General features: G+C 36.6%; 1 protein-coding gene across 1 annotated transcript in view; it reads left to right on the forward strand.

Moving 5' to 3' along the window:
• Window positions 1-20,533, forward strand: part of THADA (THADA armadillo repeat containing) — a 311,584-nt gene that overhangs the window by 71,809 nt on the left and 219,242 nt on the right. Inside the window, 4 exon segments of the mRNA XM_065890727.1 lie at window positions 4,449-4,581; window positions 7,044-7,157; window positions 12,648-12,770; window positions 19,843-19,934. Coding sequence (XP_065746799.1) covers window positions 4,449-4,581; window positions 7,044-7,157; window positions 12,648-12,770; window positions 19,843-19,934 — 462 coding nt within the window.

The following is a 20,533-nucleotide window of genomic DNA, read 5'->3' on the forward strand; positions in this document are numbered from 1 at the left end:
CCCGATAACTTATTTATTTGAATGAATTTTCATTTGGACTTGCTCTTAAACCTAACAAAGTAAAAGTGTGTTTAGGGGAAAGGGAAAGAATTTACTTCCTTCTTGTGCTAAAACAAACAAACAAAAAACTCTTAGTGATAACAGCTTGGTAAGTAAATTATTATTTGGGAAATGAAGATATTGGTAGAGGCTTAACCTTTACTCAGTTGAGGTTACACATAATTAATTTCCTGGCAATTGAGTTTTGACAATTTTCTGGGAATTTTGCTTCATATATCGGCTTTAAATGTGTTTCACATTTAAAATGTGAAATTAGTTGCTTTGTGTTTGAAGGTGACGTAATTTCTTTAGGCCAGCGATGAGTCATTCAGTTAATGTAAGAAAACAGTTTATTAACGGTAATAAATGTCCCCAGTCATCTAAGGGAGTTGAGTGTGACACAGTTTACCTCAAATCAGTCACAAGTAGGTTGTCTGCTGAGTGGATTTTCTGTAGGATATTTTGATTCTCCAGCTAGCTTTCTATCCGTATCACCAGTTTGTTTCAAAACTATTTTAACCCCTACTCTGATGGTGGATATTCAGGGACTGAAATCAGTTTGAACGGTAACCTGACTAAAACGTGATTAGGAAGGCAGTCCTTAAAAACAATCTACTCTGGTAATGCATTCTAGATCCATAGGAACCTGCTTCCTGAATTATGTGTAATTTGGAATTTTTATTCTACTGCTTCTTTCCTAGGGTACAGCAGAGTGCCAAGCAACTACTAGGTTCTTAATAGATCTTTTTTCCAAATGACTGAATGAAACCTACTGAAGCAAATAGTAAGAGAGTTGATAATACCTCTATCATGAACCAGATCAAACCAAATGTATATCTGAGCATTTAGGACAGGCACCTTGAAATAATGCCTTTAATTTATTAAGCAAGAGCTTTGGTGTCAGTCTACATTTTTATTCTCTCTCTGTCACTTGTTAGTTGTATATAACCTTGGGTAAATTATTTAATTTCTCTCCCCGCCATCTCTTTTTGCTAGGTTAAAAATAGTGTGAAAGTTATTCCTTCATTTAGCTCTTGAGTATCTAAGCAGTTATTTTAATGTTTTTGTCAGACTGCTCCATAAAATTAAGCTTCATGTAGAGTGAATTTATGTTCTAATTACTGATTTTTTTAGATGTCTTTTTTAATGAAAACCTTATTTCTGTTTTGAATTTTGGTTTGTTGGCTATGATTGGGAGGCTTTTTCGTTAGTTTGTTTTATTTATTTCTCTCTCTCTAGGCTCATTCCTTTCTAGCAGAGGAGCTAGATTAAATAGTGGCATTTTGGATCTTCCATCCACAGTGATACTGGGGATATCACAGATCTGGTCACCTAGTTAGTAATCAGCCTGGTTGATAGAGTCTCCCTTGGACCCATGGCTTTTCCTACTGCTTTATCCCCAAGCAGCTCTGGCAGTAGCCTTTACAACCTTTCATGGGAGAGGAAGCCACTGAAATTCCCTGTTTCCTAGGAGGTAGGCAAGTTACTCCACAGGAACTGACTTCCTGGCCATTACTTCTGCTTCTAGAGCTAGAACCCAGCAGATCTGCGGTATCAGCTATTGACTTAAACCAAATAGACTGCTAGTTATTTCTCCAGCAAAAATGGGTTTATTCCAGATCAACAAAGAACTGCAATTTGCAAAGTGAACAACCTTACTAGAACAGAAGGTCTGCATAGGAATTTGGAAGAATTTTTAAGGTTAGATTCAAGTAGGAGGGCTGGAGCCAGGACATAGGGGACCTTTCCAACTGGAAGATTTGATCAAGATGGAAAATGAGTTAGCTCAAGATTTCTTAATAGTCAAGAGCCATTGTAAGTTCAGGCAAGGAAGGGTGATACCTGGCGAGGGCCCACTCTGATCCCAGACCTTCCTGCCTTCTCAGATTGGCTGATTTTGCTAGAAGCTCTGTGTGCCAGCTCAGGGAGGCCTGGGAATGGCGTTGAGGAGGAGGAGCATTACTGAACTAGTATTGTCCTAGTATTTCATTGAGTATCCCCATCTCCTGCAGTTCCTTTTCCCCTTTCGTTTTTCTTACATAGTGAATTCCTACAGGAATACTTAACCTTCATCTGAAGCATTATCTGTAAGCCAGTCCTTCACTGCCACTGGTCCTGTGGTGGGGAAGAAAATATAAGTAAATGAAATCCACAGATAACCTTAGATCAAGTAGTCTTCTTTTTTCACCTCTGGGACTCCAGCTTTTCCTTGCATGGTTAGATCACAGAAAGGTGACTTTGCTTTAATTCTCTCTTTTTTTTTTTCTCTGCTCACCCATTGTGGTGTAAATTAACCCAAATGTACTTAAAAGACCATGAAAAATGAGCAAAAAAAGCAGTAATCCATAACTGTATCATTAGCACTTAAATAACAACTCCTGGGGATTTAGATTTCAGCTTTTGACTGGGCAACTGTGTGAGGATTATACCACATTGGCGATATTAGTAGTAAACTAGAGAAATTATTCTATGAAACAGATGCATTTATCATAATTTTTAAAAGATACAAACCCAGTGATTGGGAAGTAACTTCAGTAATGTAAGTAACGTAAGTGTGGGAGGATTATTTTTATTATAAAAAATTCAAACATAGAAATGGATTTTTTATTATGAAAATTTTCAAACATAAATTACAAACATATAAAGCGTATTAAAATTTCAAACATATACACACACACACGTATGTGTGTGTGTGTGTGTGTGTGTGTGTGTGTGTGTATATATATATAGAGAGAGAGAGAGAGAGAGAGAGAGAGAGAGAGGGAGAATAATGTAATGAACCACCTTGCCAACTGCTTGGCAAGGCAAGCAGTTGCCTTGCCACACTTGCTTCATCTATCCCTTTCATTGTCCTTTGCTGAAGTGTTACAAAGTACATCCCTGAAATGTTATTTTTACTCCTATGCACCTCAGTGTGCCTCTCTAAAAAATACTTTCTTCCATGTCCCCAATGCCATTGGTACATCCTGTAAATAATTCCTTGGTGTCATATAATTTCTAATATATACATAACTATCTGTATTATTTCAAAGTATCTTTTTTTACATTTTTTTTTTCAAGTTGGAATCTAAACAAGGTTCACACTTTGCATTTGGTTGTTCTGCCTTTGAATCTCTTTTAATTTTGTGGTTCAGTCTGTTGATGGCTGGTTTTTATGGCTGAGGGAGCTGAGGGGGAAGAAGCAGGAACAAGGTGATAGACTTTAAGCCAGGCTAAAAGAAAACCTTTAAAATCACAGGGCCTGCTGGGAGTAGGGAGATTTGGTTGTAACATTTGTGGCTGAAATAATGTTTTTTAGGCCCATGTCAAACTTTAAAAAATGCCTCCTTCAAAGTAGTATTATTTATGTATATTTTGTTCTATATAAGACATAAACAACTAAATTTGAGTTGCTCTTTGGAATGTTAGTCAGAAACTGAAGTTGTCTATCTTAACACCAAACTAAAATAAAGAAAAAAAAGTCCCCACCAGAAACTAGCACAACATTGTAAATCAATGATACTTCAATTAAAAAAAACCAAAAAACCCACATGTTTTTAAGAGCTCTAATTCTCTCTACAAATTAGAAATCAGTTATCTTGCTGAAGACTGTCTTCTTCAATTTAAAAAAGAGAGTATTTTTCCTTTGGACTTTACCTCTTTATTTTCGTATTAATTTTAGTTAAATCCAATTATGATCCTTCTAAAATAATTGTGCCTGTCTAACATTAAATATGCTATTTCTTAGGATAATGTTATATAACTGTATATTAGGGCATAAGATGAAAAATTTTTTAAAAGTCACATGTTTTTAAGCACTCTAGAATAACAGTTAACATAGTACAGCAGAATCTTACTAACAGTAATGTCCAAATAACTTTAAAATGTTTAAGGTTCTTTCCAAATAACTTGCTTTATGAATTCTCCATAGGATGTGGATGAAAATTTTATTTGTGATAGGCCACACTTGAGAAAGCTAAAATGATTACTAAGATACACTTTCAAAAATGTGTATATGAATATGTATAATCTCTGTAACTATAGAATATAAACTACAGTAAACTATAAGGTTATGTTCTGCTTGTTGGAAATCTTGAATTTTGCAATATAGAACATTGGTGAGAGTTTGATTAACCTTCAGAACATTTTGGGCGTGGGTGCAGGCCTAGGTATTAAAACTCATTTGCACACAAGATACATGCTCTTCATGCTTTTGTAAGAAATGGAATCTATAATAGCTACTAATGCTAAGACCCATCATAAAGAAGAAAGTAGGTGAAAAATGGAAAGTGAGCCATTTTTTAGTTTCCCTCCCTCTGAATGTAAGGATGTTTGTTCTTTCCTAACAGTGTTAATGTATATCGATGGTTTATGCTTTTACTTTTTGGTACCTGATAATTCCAAATGTTTGCTTTATATATGCCTTTTAGGTGCCCTAATTTGAGTCTGCAGAAGCTACCGGAAGAGTGGTTATGGAATGTTTTAGAGGAAATTAGATGCAGTGATCCTTCATCTAAACTCTGTGCTACAAGACGCAGCGCTGGAATTCCTTTCTACATACAGGTAGATACTTATCTACAGGATCATAGCTGGGGGCTTTGTTTGTTTGTTTTTGGTCTTTTGATAATAGTGTATTCTAACCCCCCTGACATATGAGTGAGCATATTGCTTAAGGGACATTTCTGTCTTCTCTATAGTACATTTCACAAGTACTATAGCATTTGTGATTTTGTTTTAATGTGTGGACAGTGTGTTCCTGTGACAGATCTCTTCTTGGAACAAACCCTCTAAGAGGTCAGTCTTGTAATATGAACAGAGGGTGGTAGAGATTTCCGCCTGTGTGTGAAGTAGGAAGACATCGCTGTGGTGCATTCATTGCTCACTTCCAGGAAGTGCGCATGCTGCCCTTTATTTTTTTTCTTGATTAGAAAAAATATTCTTCATTTCATGTCAAAGACCCTTAAGACTCTGTAGGCAACCAGCGTTAACAGTTTCTTTTGAATCCTTCTATAAAATATCCATGCATAAAATTATCCTAATCCTAATAGTAGCTAACTTTTATAAGTGGTTATTTCACATATGTTATCTCATTTAATCCTTCCTCAAGGCCTATGAGGTAGGTCCTATGATCATCCGTATATTGTGGATGAAGAAACTGGGCCTTAGAAAAGTTAGGTAAGTGATTTGCTAATGGCCACAAGGATAGTAAGAGCAGCACTAAGAATTGAGCCCAGGCACCCTGTGTGTGTGTGTGTGTGTGTGTGTGTGTGTGTGTGTGCATTTTCTTTATTAACACAGATGAAAGCATACTCCACACAAGAGACTGTTTTGTCTCTTGCTTTTTTTCACTTAATGTTATACCTTAAAGATTGCTTCATATCAGCATACTCAGCTATTGCTACTCGATAAGAAAATATTTTATTTCCACAGTGTTGAAATTAAGAGGCTGTCACCATTATGAATCCAAAGAATAAAAACCAAGTCCTCACGATACTAAATCAGACCCGACCTGAATGATCTTTGTTTAATATTCAGGAAGATAAAATCCAGGAATGGGGTGATATAAAAAAAGCAATGAAAATAAGTGAAATGAAGTCTGTTTTTTAGTGCCCCAACATGTTTTCCTTCCCTTTCTTATGCCTCCCTCAAATTCGCAGAGTCATGGTTTTTATGACAACGGGCACCAGTCGTGGAGGTTGATTTGGCATAGAGATCACCGAGGTGGTTCTGCTGGGTAGATTTTGGTGACCTTCAGAAATCGACTCCTCTCTGATCTGACCCGTTCTGGACCAGTGTGGGTCATTCTCCTGCCTCTGATTCATTCTGACCTAGTGTGTTTTTGCCTTATATGTCTGTCTGAGGTCACGTGTTAATGCAACAGCAAGGTTTGGTTGCATCTTTGTGCTGTGTGCCTCCATCTCTGGTTCCCAACTGGTACTACATATTGGTTATAGTGGTAGAGGGGTCAGAACTGCACCTTCTTAGCCCAGCCTTGGGAGGAATGTCATAACTATGCACAGCTCTTGGGGGAAAAAAGAACTATCGTTCCCAGGAGACACATTAGTAATCATATATAGATTTCTTATTTATTTTAGTTGAATAAAATCTAAATTATCAGAAAAATCTGCTCAGAGAGGCCCCATTTTTCCTAGCATAACTTACCAATAAAGTAATGTTCTTGTTCTGGTGGAAACCTCTGCTTGGTGTTAGCTATGGAGAAGAACTCCCCATTACTCCCAGTCCTACACAGCTGCTAATCTATTTTCTGTCTCTGTATAAATGGAATCATATAATATGTTGTCTTTGTGTCCTCTTTCACTTAGCATCATGTTTCAAGGCTCATCCATATTGTAACATGTATCACTACTTCATTTCTTTCTATTGCCTCAAGTGGTTTGATATTCCTATTTTTATGTTTATTGAATATTGGCAAAATATTAGACACAAAATAAATAAGCACCTCTTGAATATTCAAATATAAGACCCACTTTGAAGTTTGTAGTATTTCCTTTTGTCCCATGGAGTTTCCAGTGCTACAGTTTGATAGTCCTCCAGGTAGACTCTTGTGAAGAATTAAATAACTGATCAATCTCCAGGGAGTTTCCAAATCCTTACAAGAAATTTAATCCAGAGGTTTTTTGTTTTTCAAGTGAAGAGAAGTTTCTTGTTGGATAAATTTGTTATTAAAACTGACGTGCTTATTGTGTCTGAGACCTGCTACCCAGTTATGGTCTTAGAAGAGATGTCAACAAGAGCCATTTTCAACCTCTTAGAATTACATAATAAATAAGCAAACTGGAGGTGACCTTAGAGATGCTGTGATATCACCACCTAATTTTACAGACGAAGAATCTGAGGGATGGAGAGGTTAAGCTGCTTGCCCGAGGCCACATGGCTTAATTCACTTGCTTAACACCACATGTTTTTATAAAGGGGATTTTGCATTGGGGAATCAATTCTGGGAAGTAGCAAACAGGTGTATATAAAATAATAGTCCTGATAATTTCTGTCTTGTTTTTCCATAGGCATTGTTGGCATCTGAACCTAAGAAAGGCAAAATGGATTTGTTGAAAATAACAATGAAAGAGTTAATCTCTTTGGCTGGACCTACAGATGACTCACAGAGCACAGTCCCTAAGGTAATAATGGAAATATACAAACCCTGCTAGGAAGGCGGTGGTTTTAAATCTTTGCTGTACTTAAAAAGAAAAAAAAAAAAATCTGCTGAAGGTACAGAACTCTTGAGGATAAGACAGACATTTGCAGCTTATTCAGAGGGGTTTTGTTTTGGTTTGGTTTTTCGAGTCCACAAAATAAACCATTGCTTTAGTTGTTACAGATTGACCAAGATGATCTGTTTTTAAACTGTGGTGAAAACATTCAATTTAGACAAGATATTTTGTAATATTACAACTGTATCTAAAAATTTAAAAATGAATGTGCTATCACCTTCAAATTTCATGTGTGCTTCTTTGAGTCGATGTATATTTTATGATTGGGCAGTTGGATCTTTCCCTAAAATGTAGTGTCTGGCTTTGGGTATATTCATATTTTAATTTTAGCTAATACTCCTTTTTATGTCACTGCTAACGTTGAGTTAAGTATGTACTTATGTGTGTGTATGAATTTGGGTTAAGTGTTCCTCACAGCTTCACTCCACTCCTCTCCATGGTGGTATACACCTGTCAGATACTTCTTGTCTAGGCTTTCTCAGCAGATGCTTCATAGTAGGGTGTTCCTACCCACCTGTGGGAGGCCCATGCTGGGTCAGAGAACAGACTGAGAGCTGAAGTTTACAGTCAAGTACATATGGTTTTATGTCAGAGCCTGTGGGAGGTATTAAAGGGAAGCCCATGGGCCAGAATGTGGACCGGTGGGAAAGGATAGGGTTTATTAACACATGTCACATAGTGGCCTGTGACTATATGATGTGAAATTTCTTTAAAAATTTTAAATAAAAAGTTACTGATCACCTTTCAGAAATGATCATTTTATTTTCCCCAAAAAAGTGTGAAAAATATAATTGGCTCCATTTTCTTAGACTATCACTTTAAAAAATAACATTGTTTAATAAGAACACCTGAAAATAGTGAAATTTGGTTTTAAAGAGTACTTTAAATTATTACCTTACTCTGCTTCAAGGTCATTAATTACCACTAGTGACCATTTTTATTAAATTGGTGAAAATTTAATATTTTATCTCTGACCAGTTCTTCTAGGTGTTGGATGATGACTTGCTTTCCTTCTCCCCTCCCATGGTTTACTTCTGTATTATTTTTTTATTATCTGTGAAATATTTCAGCACGTAAAAATGTACAGTGAATAATCAACATCCATGAAATCAGTTCCAAGTTTAAGAAGTAAAACGTGGGCTTCGCTGGTGGCACAGTGGTTGAGAGTCCACCTGTCGATGCAGGGGACACGGGTTCGTGCCCCGGTCCCAGAAGATCCCACATGCCATGGAGCAGCTGGGCCCGTGAGCCGTGGCTGTTGAGCCTGCGCGTCCGGAGCCTGTGCTCCGCAAAGGAGAGGCCACAGCAGTGAGAGGCCCACGTACTGCAAAAAAAAAAAAGAAAAAGTAAAACGTTAAAGATACAATTGCATACACTGTGGATTCCTCCATATTCTGTTTACCTTTGGTCCTCCTCATCTGTAATCATTAAACCAAATCATTTCGTGCATCTTTTAAGAGCTTTTTTTTTTTTTTTTTTAACATGAATTGTGTTATCTACACATTGTTTTATAGTTTGGCTTTTTTTCAGTCAACATTTTTTAAAATTAGTGAGCTCCAAGTTCATTTTAATTTCCAAGCAGAGTTTCATTGTATACAAATGTTTTCCTTTCTGCCTGGTGTGAAATTTGTGTTTCCCAGTTTTATTTTGCATTTCTCTGATAACTGGCTAGCTTTAACATCTTTCCATGTATTTATTAGGCTTTAGTATAACTTCTGTGAATTGCCTATTTAAAGACTTTGGCTACCTTTAATTTGGTTATTTGTCTTTGTTTTGCAGGAGTTGGGTTTTTTGTTGTTTTAAAATAATTTTCCTGATATTTTTTTCCTTTTTGGTTCTTTGAATTACACGTATCTTCTCCTAGTCTATCACTTCTTTTCACTTTGCTTATTATTCTGTTATTGCCTGGAAGTTTTAAATTTTAATAAAATGGAATATGTCAGTCTTTTCTTTTATGGTTTCTGCATTTGGATCTCATTTAAGAAAGCCTTCCATACCCCAGGGTCAGAAAGATATTTTATATTTTCTTTATATAATGCATCCTTTCCTCTTGTACTATCGTACTAACACCACATCTCATGTACTGTTTCTGTCGATATGCGTGTCTGTTTCTGTGCTCTATTCTATTAGTCTATTAGTCTGTCCCTGGGCCCAAATCACTATTTTAATTACTGTATTTTTTTAAATAAGTTTTGATATCTGGTAGGGTGAGTCTCCTTTTTTTTCCCTTCAGAATTACCTTGGCAATATTTGTCCCATTGCTCTTCCATATAAGTTTTAGAATCAGCTTGTTAAAGTTCAACCAGAAAGCCCTTTTTAAATTTTGGTTGGAATTTAAATTCATTGATTTATTTGGGGAAAATGACTTCTTTTTTTTTTTTTTTTTTTTTTTTTTTTATGCGTTACGCGGGCCTCTCACTGTTGTGGCCTCTCCCGTTGCGGAGGACAGGCTCCGGACGCGCAGGCTCAGCGGCCATGGCTCACGGGCCCAGCCGCTCCGCGGCATGTGGGATCTTCCCAGCCCGGGGCACGAACCCGTGTCCCCTGCATCGGCAGGCGGACTCTCAACCACTGCGCCACCAGGGAAGCCCGACTTCTTTTTTTGATACTGAATCTTTCAGTCCATGTACATGGGTTTATTTTTCCACTTATTCAGATCTTCCTTAATGTTTTTCATTACATTTAAAAATAATTTTCCTTAAAAGTCTTACACATCTTTTGTGAAATGTTCAGCAACCTACCTAAATTGCTGTAATTCAACTGATGACTTGTCTGTAAATTCTTTGAATTTTCTTTATAGGTAATCATATCCTTAGTAATGCTAAATTTGCTTTACTCTTCTAATTTTTTTTTTTTTTTTTGCGGTACGTGGGCCTCTCACTGTTGTGGCCTCTCCCGTTGCGGAGCACAGGCTCCGGACGCGCAGGCTCAGCGGCCATGGCTCACGGGCCCAGCCGCTCCGCGGCATGTGGTATCTTCCTGGACTGGGACACGAACCTGCGTCCCCTGCATCGGCAGGCGGACTGCGCTACCAGGGAAGCCCTCTTCTAATTCTTTAAAAAAATTTTCTTGTTCTTCTGGCTGGCACTTGTAGTACAGTTTTGTATAGAAATAGAGATAGCAGACATCCTTATGTTGTATCTGATATTTGCTGTAGGTTTTAATGTGTCTCTTAAAAAGGAAACCAAATTTTATTGAATGCTTTCAAGCATTTTTGAGATAAATGTTTTGTTCTAGAATTTGCAAACATCATGAATTATATTGACTTTTTAATGTAATAGGTTCTTTGCCTACAGAGAATGAACTTCCAACTTTGAAATGATAGATTATTTTACACATTGCTAGATTCACTTAAAAATTTGAAAAAAAAATTTTTTTTCACATATTTTCACTGGATTCATAAGTGAGATTAACCTGTGGTTTTCCTTTTCATGCTGTACCTGTCCTCATTTTTATGTAAAAGTTTTTTATTGAATTATAACAAACATACAAAGATGTGTACAAATAATATGTTTGCCTCCACAAAGTGAACACATTTCTATAACCAGCAGGAAACAGAACATTTTAGCACCTGAAAGCCCATTCATACTCCTTTCTAATCAGTACCTTTTCCCCAAATGTAACCACTAGCTTAGTTTTAACACCATAGCTTTACCTGTTTTTTTTTTTAATTTCATATGAATGTAACCATACATTATATACTCTTTTGATATGATTTCTTTAATGAACATTAAGTTTACGATATCCATCCATGTTGTGAATTATTCATTTTCATTGCTATGTAATAGTATACAATTTATTTATCCATTCTTCTGTCGATGAAAATTTGGGTGGTTTTAAATTTGGGGTTATTTATTAAGAACAGTACTTTTAAGAACATTCTTTGACACGCCTAATGGTGAACAAATATGTACATTTCTTTTGAGTAGATGCTTAGGAGTTGTTATTGAGTATGTGTATGTTGAGCTTTAATAGATACTACCATTTCTCAAAGTAGTTGTCCCTACCTTATTTTGATAGCCAGGTGGTACTGGACTGATAAAATAAACTTGGGTGTCTTCTCTTAACAGTTTAAATAAGATTGGGATTATATATTCTTTGAATATTTGGTAGAATTCATCCATAAAATCATGTGGGTCTTTGTGTGTGTGTGTCTGTGTGTGTGTGTGTGTGTGTGTGTGTGTGTGTGTTATTTTGGTGGGTTTGGTGTCTTGCTTTCTTTTTGGTCTATGAGTAGGATTTTTAACTTGATTTTCTTTATATAGCGGTAATATCTATATAGCTTTTCCATTTCTCCTTGAATTTGTTTTGATTAGTTCTGTTTTCTAGGAAATTGTTCATTTTGCCTTAATTTTTCTAATTGACTAGGGTAGAAATAGTTTTGTTTTATTCTCTGATGTACCTTTAGTCATGTCCTCTTTGGTATTCATGATATTGCTTATTTTCTTCTCTTCTTGGTTAGTCTCATCAGAGGTTTGTTTCTATTTCAAAGACTCACCTTTCGGTTTTGTTAATGCTCATAGTTATGTCATTGACGTTTTAAAATCTTCTACTCTTTTAAATTTTCTTTCTCTCTTTTGAGTTTATTGTTCTTTTTCTGTCATCTTAATTGGACGTTTTTTCCAATTCATTTTTTTATTAAAGTATAGTTGATTTACAGTGTTGTGTTAATTTCTGCTCTATAGCAGTGATTCAGTTATACATATATATGCATTCTTTTTTATCTTCTTTTCTATTATGGTTTATCACAGAATATTGAATATAGTCCCTTGTGCTATACAGTAGGACCTTGTTTTTATCCATTCTGTATATAATGGTTTGCCTTTTTTTTAAATAGATGCCATTTAAGATGTACATTTCTTTTATGTTCCACTTAAATGCATCGCACAAGTGTCAATGTGTAGCATCATCATTATTGTTTAGCTCTAAATATTAAAAAGTTTTTTCTTTGACCAGTGTTTTAAAATGTGTCAGTTTTAAAAGTATGTAAAGAAACTGATTCCTAACTTAATTCCACTGTGATCAGAGCATAATCTGTAAGAAATTAATTTTTTGCTGTTTGTTGAGGCTTTGTGGCTAGGTTTGAGGTCATTTTAAAAAATAAATGTTTCATGTGTGCTTGAAAAGAATGTATTGTCTCTATTTGCTAGGTGTGGGATTCTACATAGGTCCATTGGATCAAACTTTTGTATTGCATTGTTCAAATCTTGCTAACTTAAGAAAATTGATTTATCAATCATTAGGCGTGTTTTATTAAAATCTATTTTATTTGTGAATTATCCATTTCTTCTTGTAATTTGGTAATTTTTTTGTTTGGAGGCTATGCTACTGGATATGTACAGATTTGGAATTAACACAGTCTTCAACCTACAACTGATTTTGAACTTTTTATTCTAGGTTCATGCTTTAAATATCCTTAGAGCCTTGTTCAGAGATACACGTCTGGGAGAAATTATTATCCCTTACATTGCTGATGGAGCTAAGGCTGCAATTCTGGGCTTTACATCACCAGTCTGGGCAGTAAGTGCATTTGCTATTTATTTTCATTGACTTAATTATACCCCTGAGTAGGTTTTAATAAACTAACCTTTCACTGGATGATACAAAATATGTACTGCATTTTATTAAGGAGTTACTCCAAGGGATAAATCCTTGGATCAAGCTACATTTTGACCCTTGGTATTTTATGGTTACATTCTGTCTCCTTTGTTGGCTTATTAGCCATAACTCTTTGTTTTCTTGTTTTAGTATTTGCTTTAGAGTTTATAGTATATATCTTTAACATCACAGTCTGCCCTCAAGTAATATTTTACCATCTTAAAGTATAAGAACCTAGCAATATGTACTCCCATTTCTCTCCTCCCAATCTTTGTGCTTTTATTATACATTTTACTTTTATGTATATTGTAAACCCACACTACATTGTTATTATTTTTGTTTAAACTGTCAATTATCTTTATTTAAAAACTGACCATTTAAACTATTTTTAAGTATACAATTCAGTGGCATTGAAAACATTCACAGTGTTGTGCAGTCATCACCACTCTCCATTTTCAGAACTTCTTCATCTTCCCAAACAGAAACTGTACCCATTAAATAGTAACTCCCCACATCCCCCTTCCCCCAGTCCCTGGTAACCTCTCTTCTTTTTGTCTCTATGAATTTGCCTATTCTAGGTACCTCATGTAAGTGGAATCATATATTTGTCCTTTCATGTCTGGATTGTTTCATTTAGCATAGTGTTTTCAGGGTTCATCCATGTTGTAGCATGTATCATAATTTCATTCCTTTTTAAGGCTGAATGAAATTCCATCATATAGGTATATGACATTTTGTTTATTCTTTCATCTGTTGATGGACACTTAAGCTGTTTCTTTTTGTTTAGGGTGAATAATGCTGCAGTGAACATTGGTGTACAAGTATCTGTTTGAGTTCCTGCTTTCAATTCATTTGTGTATATCATATAGTAATTCTGTATTTAATTTTTTGAGGAACTGTCAAACTGTGTTCTACAGTGGCAGCACCATTTTATACTCCCATTAGAGTTCCATTTTCTTCACATCCTCGCCGGCACTTGTTATTTTCTATTTTTTCGGTAGCAGCCATCTTAACAGGTGTGAAGTGGTATCTCATTTGATGTTTTGATTGCACTTGATGTTGAGCTGGAAGCAGAATGACTCTGAGTATCTGACTGTGTCTGTTGTGGGCTCTGGGTATCAGTGTATTGAGGGAATGCTGGAAATACACATATGAAAAGGTGAAAAAAACAGACGCAAAACATGAAAATGGGGGAGGTTAAATGCTGAGTCACTTTTTTTGATTTCTTTTGTTTTTTGCAATATGATTACTGTCCAGAAACTTCTTGATTCAGAACTCTAAGATTGTGGGCAATACCCAGTACAGTTGTCAGATTAAAGAAAGTAAACTTTTACTTTTTTTTAATAATTCCTGGGAGAAACACCATGATTTTATTGTTTTTGCTACATCATTGTGCCTTCTAGAATAAAGGAGACTAACCTATGGTTTGTAGGCACTTGACTGTAGTGTTAAAAAAAAGAAAGACTGGCAAAGGGAGAGGAGGAAAGAAGCTAGACCGTAATACATTACCTGCAGAATGGAGAATTTACTAGAAAGGCAGGCTTTCCAATTAGTGACTGCACAAACCAATTCATAACTCTCTGATGAGCCTCTAATTGACAGTCAGTATATTGCAGTGGAGCCCAAGGCACAGACTCCCAACGTAAAGAAGAATCCTCAAGATTGCCAACTGTTGCCTGGAAAATCATACATCTTCCTGTAAGAAAGATAAATGTCTGAAATTCTGTCTAGGAGCATTGCCTAACTACTCCTGAGGACACGGTGTTTACCTTTTACATTTACAGGAAAACGGAGCAATACCTGTATACCGTCAGGAGAGGTAGGTAGGAATGTGGCTTCACCATCAGGAAGAGTAGAGATCGTAAAGCTGATTGCCAGAAATGTCAGTATTGTTTTCTTTAAGCCACTCATTCCAGATGAACAGAGAAATGTTCTCTATGAAAGGGCTTTCGGAGAGTGAAACCTGGTGACTTTTCCAACTTTAGGAAAACTGAAAGTATCAGAAATGAATGGATCTTTTTTTTTTTAAGTCTTTTTTGGAGACCTTTTAAACAGTAACACATGGGCACTGCAGAAAGTCTGAAAATACAAGCATAAAAGGAAAAGTCACTGGTTTAACTACCATACAGATATAATAATCTTTAGCGTTCGAATGTTTTCTTTCTCTTTTTTCTATGTGGCTTTTATGTGCGTGTAGTACTCATATGCACACATAATCTATAAAAGCCTGCACAAATATATATAAGTGCTTATGTATAGTTTTATTTGGGGGGAATCTTCCCTTTTAACACGTGTTTTAAAGGAATCTTTTTTGTTTCTATTCAGTTTGTTTGCTTTACCAGAGAAAATAAACATCACAGCTATAATGATCCATACTCTGACTTAAATATATCAATTGTTCTGTTTCCTTCCTTATAAAAACCTAATCTATGTTATGCCAGAACCACGTCAACATACTCAATGAATGTGAAGAAGTCTTCATTTTACAAAACAATTAACCATAGCATGCTGTGTGAAGTTGTTTAAAGAGTGGTTTTTCCTGACTGTGTGTGAAATATGGTTTGATTTACAGAAATCTGATTTGTACACATCTTCTCAGGAATATATCTTGTACCTAAAGGTGACTCCATCTGTACTTTTGGCTTAATTGTTTTTCCTGGCAAGTTAGAGGAAAAAAAAAGTAAAATAAGCTTAATTTTAATTTTGCAGTAAAGGAACATTTTCCAGGAAGCATTCATGTGTATATTTAATAGTTTGTACAGAGTCCTCAATCTTTGTATTGAGACCACACAAATCTCTCAATCTTTGCCACCTATTAGGCATTTTTAAAAGCCAGGGGAAATGTATTGCTGTAAATATATATAAAACATTAGGCATACCTCCTGGTTACAGACAATATTAAACACTAGAAATACAAGGATAAGTAAGACAATCATAATAGTGACTGTCTTATTGACTATTTTCCATGTGCTTGGTATCATTTACATTGATTAGCTCAGTTCATGCTCAGAGCAATCCTGCTAGGTAGATTCTGTTATTAGAATCCCCATTTTACAGATAAAGAGAGGAGAGAGGAGAAATAACTTTGTCCAAGGACATACAACTATTATTTGTGTGATTCTAGAATCTGTGCTATTATCAGGGAAAGTTTTGGGTATTATAGAAATACGGCGAAGGTGTATCTTACTCACCTTGTAGGGTTTTGACCCTGTCCTTAGAAAACAGAGCTGGAGGTGTAGCCTGGGCACCCAGGCTATAAGGTTTTATTGAATGGTACAAACCTACAGCAGCAGGAATGAAGGAAAAAGGGAAGTGAGGCAAGAAAAGAGAAGAGACATTATCAAGCAGGTGTTGTAGGTTAACTTGCAGGAAAACTGAGCTGCTTGTCTGGTCATATGGTGTATCTTCTAGCCAGGCCATGTGAACCTACCGACCCTGGGAACAGTCCTACCTTCTCTCTCTTATTGGTCAAAGTTCACCCCTTGGGGCATTAACACAACTTGCGCAGGTGTTGACACAACCCTTGGGCAGCTGCTAGAGAAGCCAGATCCCATGCCCTATGATGTAGTATCTCATCTGAATCTGGAAATGGCTGGATGAGCCACAGTCACCATTGGTGTCTGGGGTTTGACACTTGGCTTCCACTGCTGTTGAAAAACCCTACATGAGAGAGTTTCACCGTAGGGGGATGATGGGCTTTGACTGATGCAGTGAAAAGTGAAGGCTCGATTGTGAGGTGGCAGGAGGGAAGGCGGAAGACCAATCAGGAAGCTATTGTAATAGTTCTGCCAAGTGATGATAGTGGCTCAGAATAGAGAAATATAATAAAGATGGTGACAAGTGATAATTGGGCTTCCCTGGTGGCGCAGTGGTTGGGAGTCTGCCTGCCGATGCAGGGGACGCGGGTTCATGCCCTGGTCCAGGAGGATCCCACATGCCGTGGAGCGGCTGGGCCCGTGAGCCATGGCCGCTGAGCCTGCGCGTCCGGAGCCTGTGCTCCGCAACGGGAGAGGCCACAACAGTGAGAGGCCCACATACCACAAAAAATAAATAAATAAATAAAAGATGCTTAACATCATTCATTATCAGGAAAACATAAATCAAAACCACAATGAGATAACCATTTCATATCCAGTGGGATAGCTATAATTTAAAAGGTGGACCACAACAATTATTGGGGAGGATTTGGAGAACTGGTGAAAATGGAACTCTCGTACAGTGCTGATAAGGATGTAAATGGTACTGCCACTTTGGCAGTTTCTCTAAAGGTTAACATAGAGTTACCATGTGACCCAGCAGATTCACTTCTTGGTATATACCCAAGAAAAGTGAAAACATGTTCACACAAAAACTTGTATGTGAATGTTCATAGCACCATTATCCATAATAGCCAAAAAGTGGAAACAACCCAGTGTTCATCAAATGATGAGTAGATTTTTTTAATGTGGTATATCCATTCAGTGGAATATTATTCAGCCATAAAAAGGAATGGCATACTGATACATGCTACAACATGGGTGAACCTTGAGAATGAAAGCCAAATGAAAGAAGCCAGACGTAAAAGGCTGCATGTCACGTGATCTCATGAATATGAAACATCCAGAATAGGCAAATCCCTAGAGACAGAAAGTAGATTAGTACTTGCCTAGTGAGGGAGAATAGGAAATGACTGTTAATGTGTATAGGGTTTCATTTTGGAGTCATGAAAATATTCTGGAATAAGGTAGTGGTGATAGTTTCCTACTTTGTGAACATAGTAAAAACCACTGAATAGTACCTTTAAGATGGTGAAATTTATGGTATGTGAATTATATCTCAATAACAGGAAAATTAATTTTTAAAAATGTCTTAAAAGTTTATCATTTGGTCACCTTTGGAGGTTACTATGACATGAACTCATTCTGCACACTGGTAAATTTATGGAAATAATTCTGTACTAACTGATAACAGAATGACCAAATAGCTCATGAAGGAAAGCTTTTTTTTTTAAATGGTAGTTTTTCTGAAAATTGTAACTAATTAATGGTAGAATATCACTAATTTGCTATACCTACTGGAATAAGTAATGATAATCACTGGCTACTAATGAGGGAACTTGATGAATGGATCAAGCTGGTAATCTGTTTGATCCCTCTTAACATTACTAAAAGACATTATGTGTCTCCTGCCTTCGGTCTATCAAATCAAACAAGGGAGTTTTCTTTCTTGGTTGGGGTGGCGGATGGGTGCCCATTCACTTTGTAGAACAGTCCTCTACAGTTTTGATAAGGTATGCCTCAGCAGGCATCCTCTTTCATTTCCAGACACTCCTGTTTTAAGTTTACTGCTTCTGGCAGTCTTTGCCAGAAAGTTTGGTTTAGGGCAAGATGGAGTTTGTGTTTTGATTTTTCTTTTCTTTTTATATTTTGGTATGATTCTTGAGAGACGATAGGGTCCTGGATGACGTTACCAAGTCATCTTGAACCTAAGGAGTCTTTGGGAACCAAGTCAATGGCCTAGGTGAGAGATAATCAAGACCTGAGCTAGGACAGAGGCGATGTTGATAGAGTAACAGGACAGTGATGGGTTTGGGGATATTAGGCAAGACACACAGTAGGGACTTCATTAATGTTTGTTAACTGTTGAATGGACATAAGTGAGTTTGTCCAATTTTAGGGTTGTATTACAATTATGGTATGAATTGTGCCAGTGTATCTGTGGTCCATTTCAAGAGTTACCACACATAAATTGAGTCAGTCATGTGCTTCTAGAGGAGAGGTTGCAAACTGGTGGCTGATAGGTCAAATCTGGCCCACAACTGTGTTTTATTTGGCTTCCACAATAGATTTTTTTTTCCTTTAATTTGTTGCCAACTTCTCAAAATAGATTTCACATAAAAGTTGGGGTTTCTGGCTTCTCTTGAAAAAGCAGACGATCTGGCAACACTGGGCTTACATTCCCCTCAAGGCAGCAACTTCAGCTGAAGCTGAATAGTGACTGCATTATACCCAATCCTCTGCTGCCTCTGTCACTCACTGTCCTTATGGGCATTTGAGTTGTGATCCTTACTGCAGTAGTTTCAGGAAGCTATCTTCTAAATCCTACATTGTTACTTTTAACTACCTTTTTTCTTATATTGCTATTTAACACACCATATGGCTCCTATCTAATTAGAATATAAGCTCTGTGTTAGCAGTAAGTGTGTGTGTTCTATTTCTGGACATTCTCCATGGGGTTGGTATAGGGCCTTACACACTATAGGGAAGTCAGTATATATTTATACATCTCTACTCTGATTTGGCAAGGTAATTGAGGAAGCCCAATATCCCATGGCTTTCAAGACATTTTTATGATGCAGGAAAGCGTCTTGACACATTGGTTTGGAAATAGATCTGCTTTATTATTACCATTTGAAGAAATGATTCATGTTTATAGTTTTTTCTTCTTATTTCTGTGAACCAGTTGCCTCAGATAATCTTAGGGTTAAAATTACTTAGGTTACTGCAGTTGTGTGGTTAATAACATTTTGTATATGATATTAAATATTTTCTTGGCCATATTAATAATGTGGATCCTTTGAGTTAGGTCTGATAAGTAATTTCTCATAGGTAAATGATTACAGAAAGTAAAAGGAAAGAGCTGAGCTCTTTCTTGGGATATCCATCATCAGAAATGATATGGGAAAATGAATTTATTGTTTCCTTTTAAGTGTTATTTAATGATACAAGTACAAAGGGATAATGAAAACAGTTGGTGGTAATATTAGAAGTATAGGAAAAAGCTGTGTTGTGTGCATGTGGTTGGACAGTAGAGCTCAGTTTAAGAGGAAGTCATTGAGGTAATTACTATAAAGTTATTGAAAATTGTCTACTTTTATGGACATAAACCACATCTTCCTTAGCCCCACACTAGGCAATCAGGTAATGATTTTGAATGTCTAGTTTGAACATTGTAAATGTTGGTTTCATGCCATGAATATTTCTTAACCTTTATTGTGTATTTATTTTTACATTAGGTGAGAAATTCATCCACACTTCTCTTCAGTACGTTGATCACAAGAATATTTGGAGTTAAAAGGGGAAAGGATGAACTTTCCAAAAAAAATAGGTAAGCTTCATCTAATGCTAACTTTACTTTTTTACAAAATATTGTCCTGGGGCTTCCCTGGTGGCACAGTGGTTGAGAGTCCGCCTGCCGATGGAGGGGACACGGGTTCGTGCCCCGGTCCGGGAAGATCCCACATGCCGCGGAGCGGCTGGGCCCGTGAGCCATGGCCACAGGGCCTGCGCGTCTGGAGCTCCGCAATGGGAGAGGCCACAACAGTGAGAGGCCCGTGTACGGCCAAAAAAAAAATTGTCCTGGCCAAAAATAATTTTTGGAATTTTGCTTACTTTTATAGATTCATCTAGAGCATAAAACTATAAAAATACTATGGTAAATTAACCTATGCTGCCAAATTCTAATCCCTTGGGCAAAAATATCTACTGTTTAATAAGTGGACCTTTCAAAGCAGCAAAAATATATATATCAGAGTAGCAAGGGCTGAAATGTAGAGCTTATTTCTCAATGCAACAGCTAAAGTTCGTTTTTTCGTTTTGTTTTGTTTTTGATTTACATCTTCTTCATGTATTCCTGAAATGTCCTATATTGCTTTTTCTTGATGTGTCATCAGGTACTAGCTTGTGCGATATCTTTGCTTTTATAGT

This window comes from Phocoena phocoena, chromosome 14, assembly GCF_963924675.1.
Source record: "Phocoena phocoena chromosome 14, mPhoPho1.1, whole genome shotgun sequence".
NCBI classification, from domain to species: domain Eukaryota; kingdom Metazoa; phylum Chordata; class Mammalia; order Artiodactyla; family Phocoenidae; genus Phocoena; species Phocoena phocoena.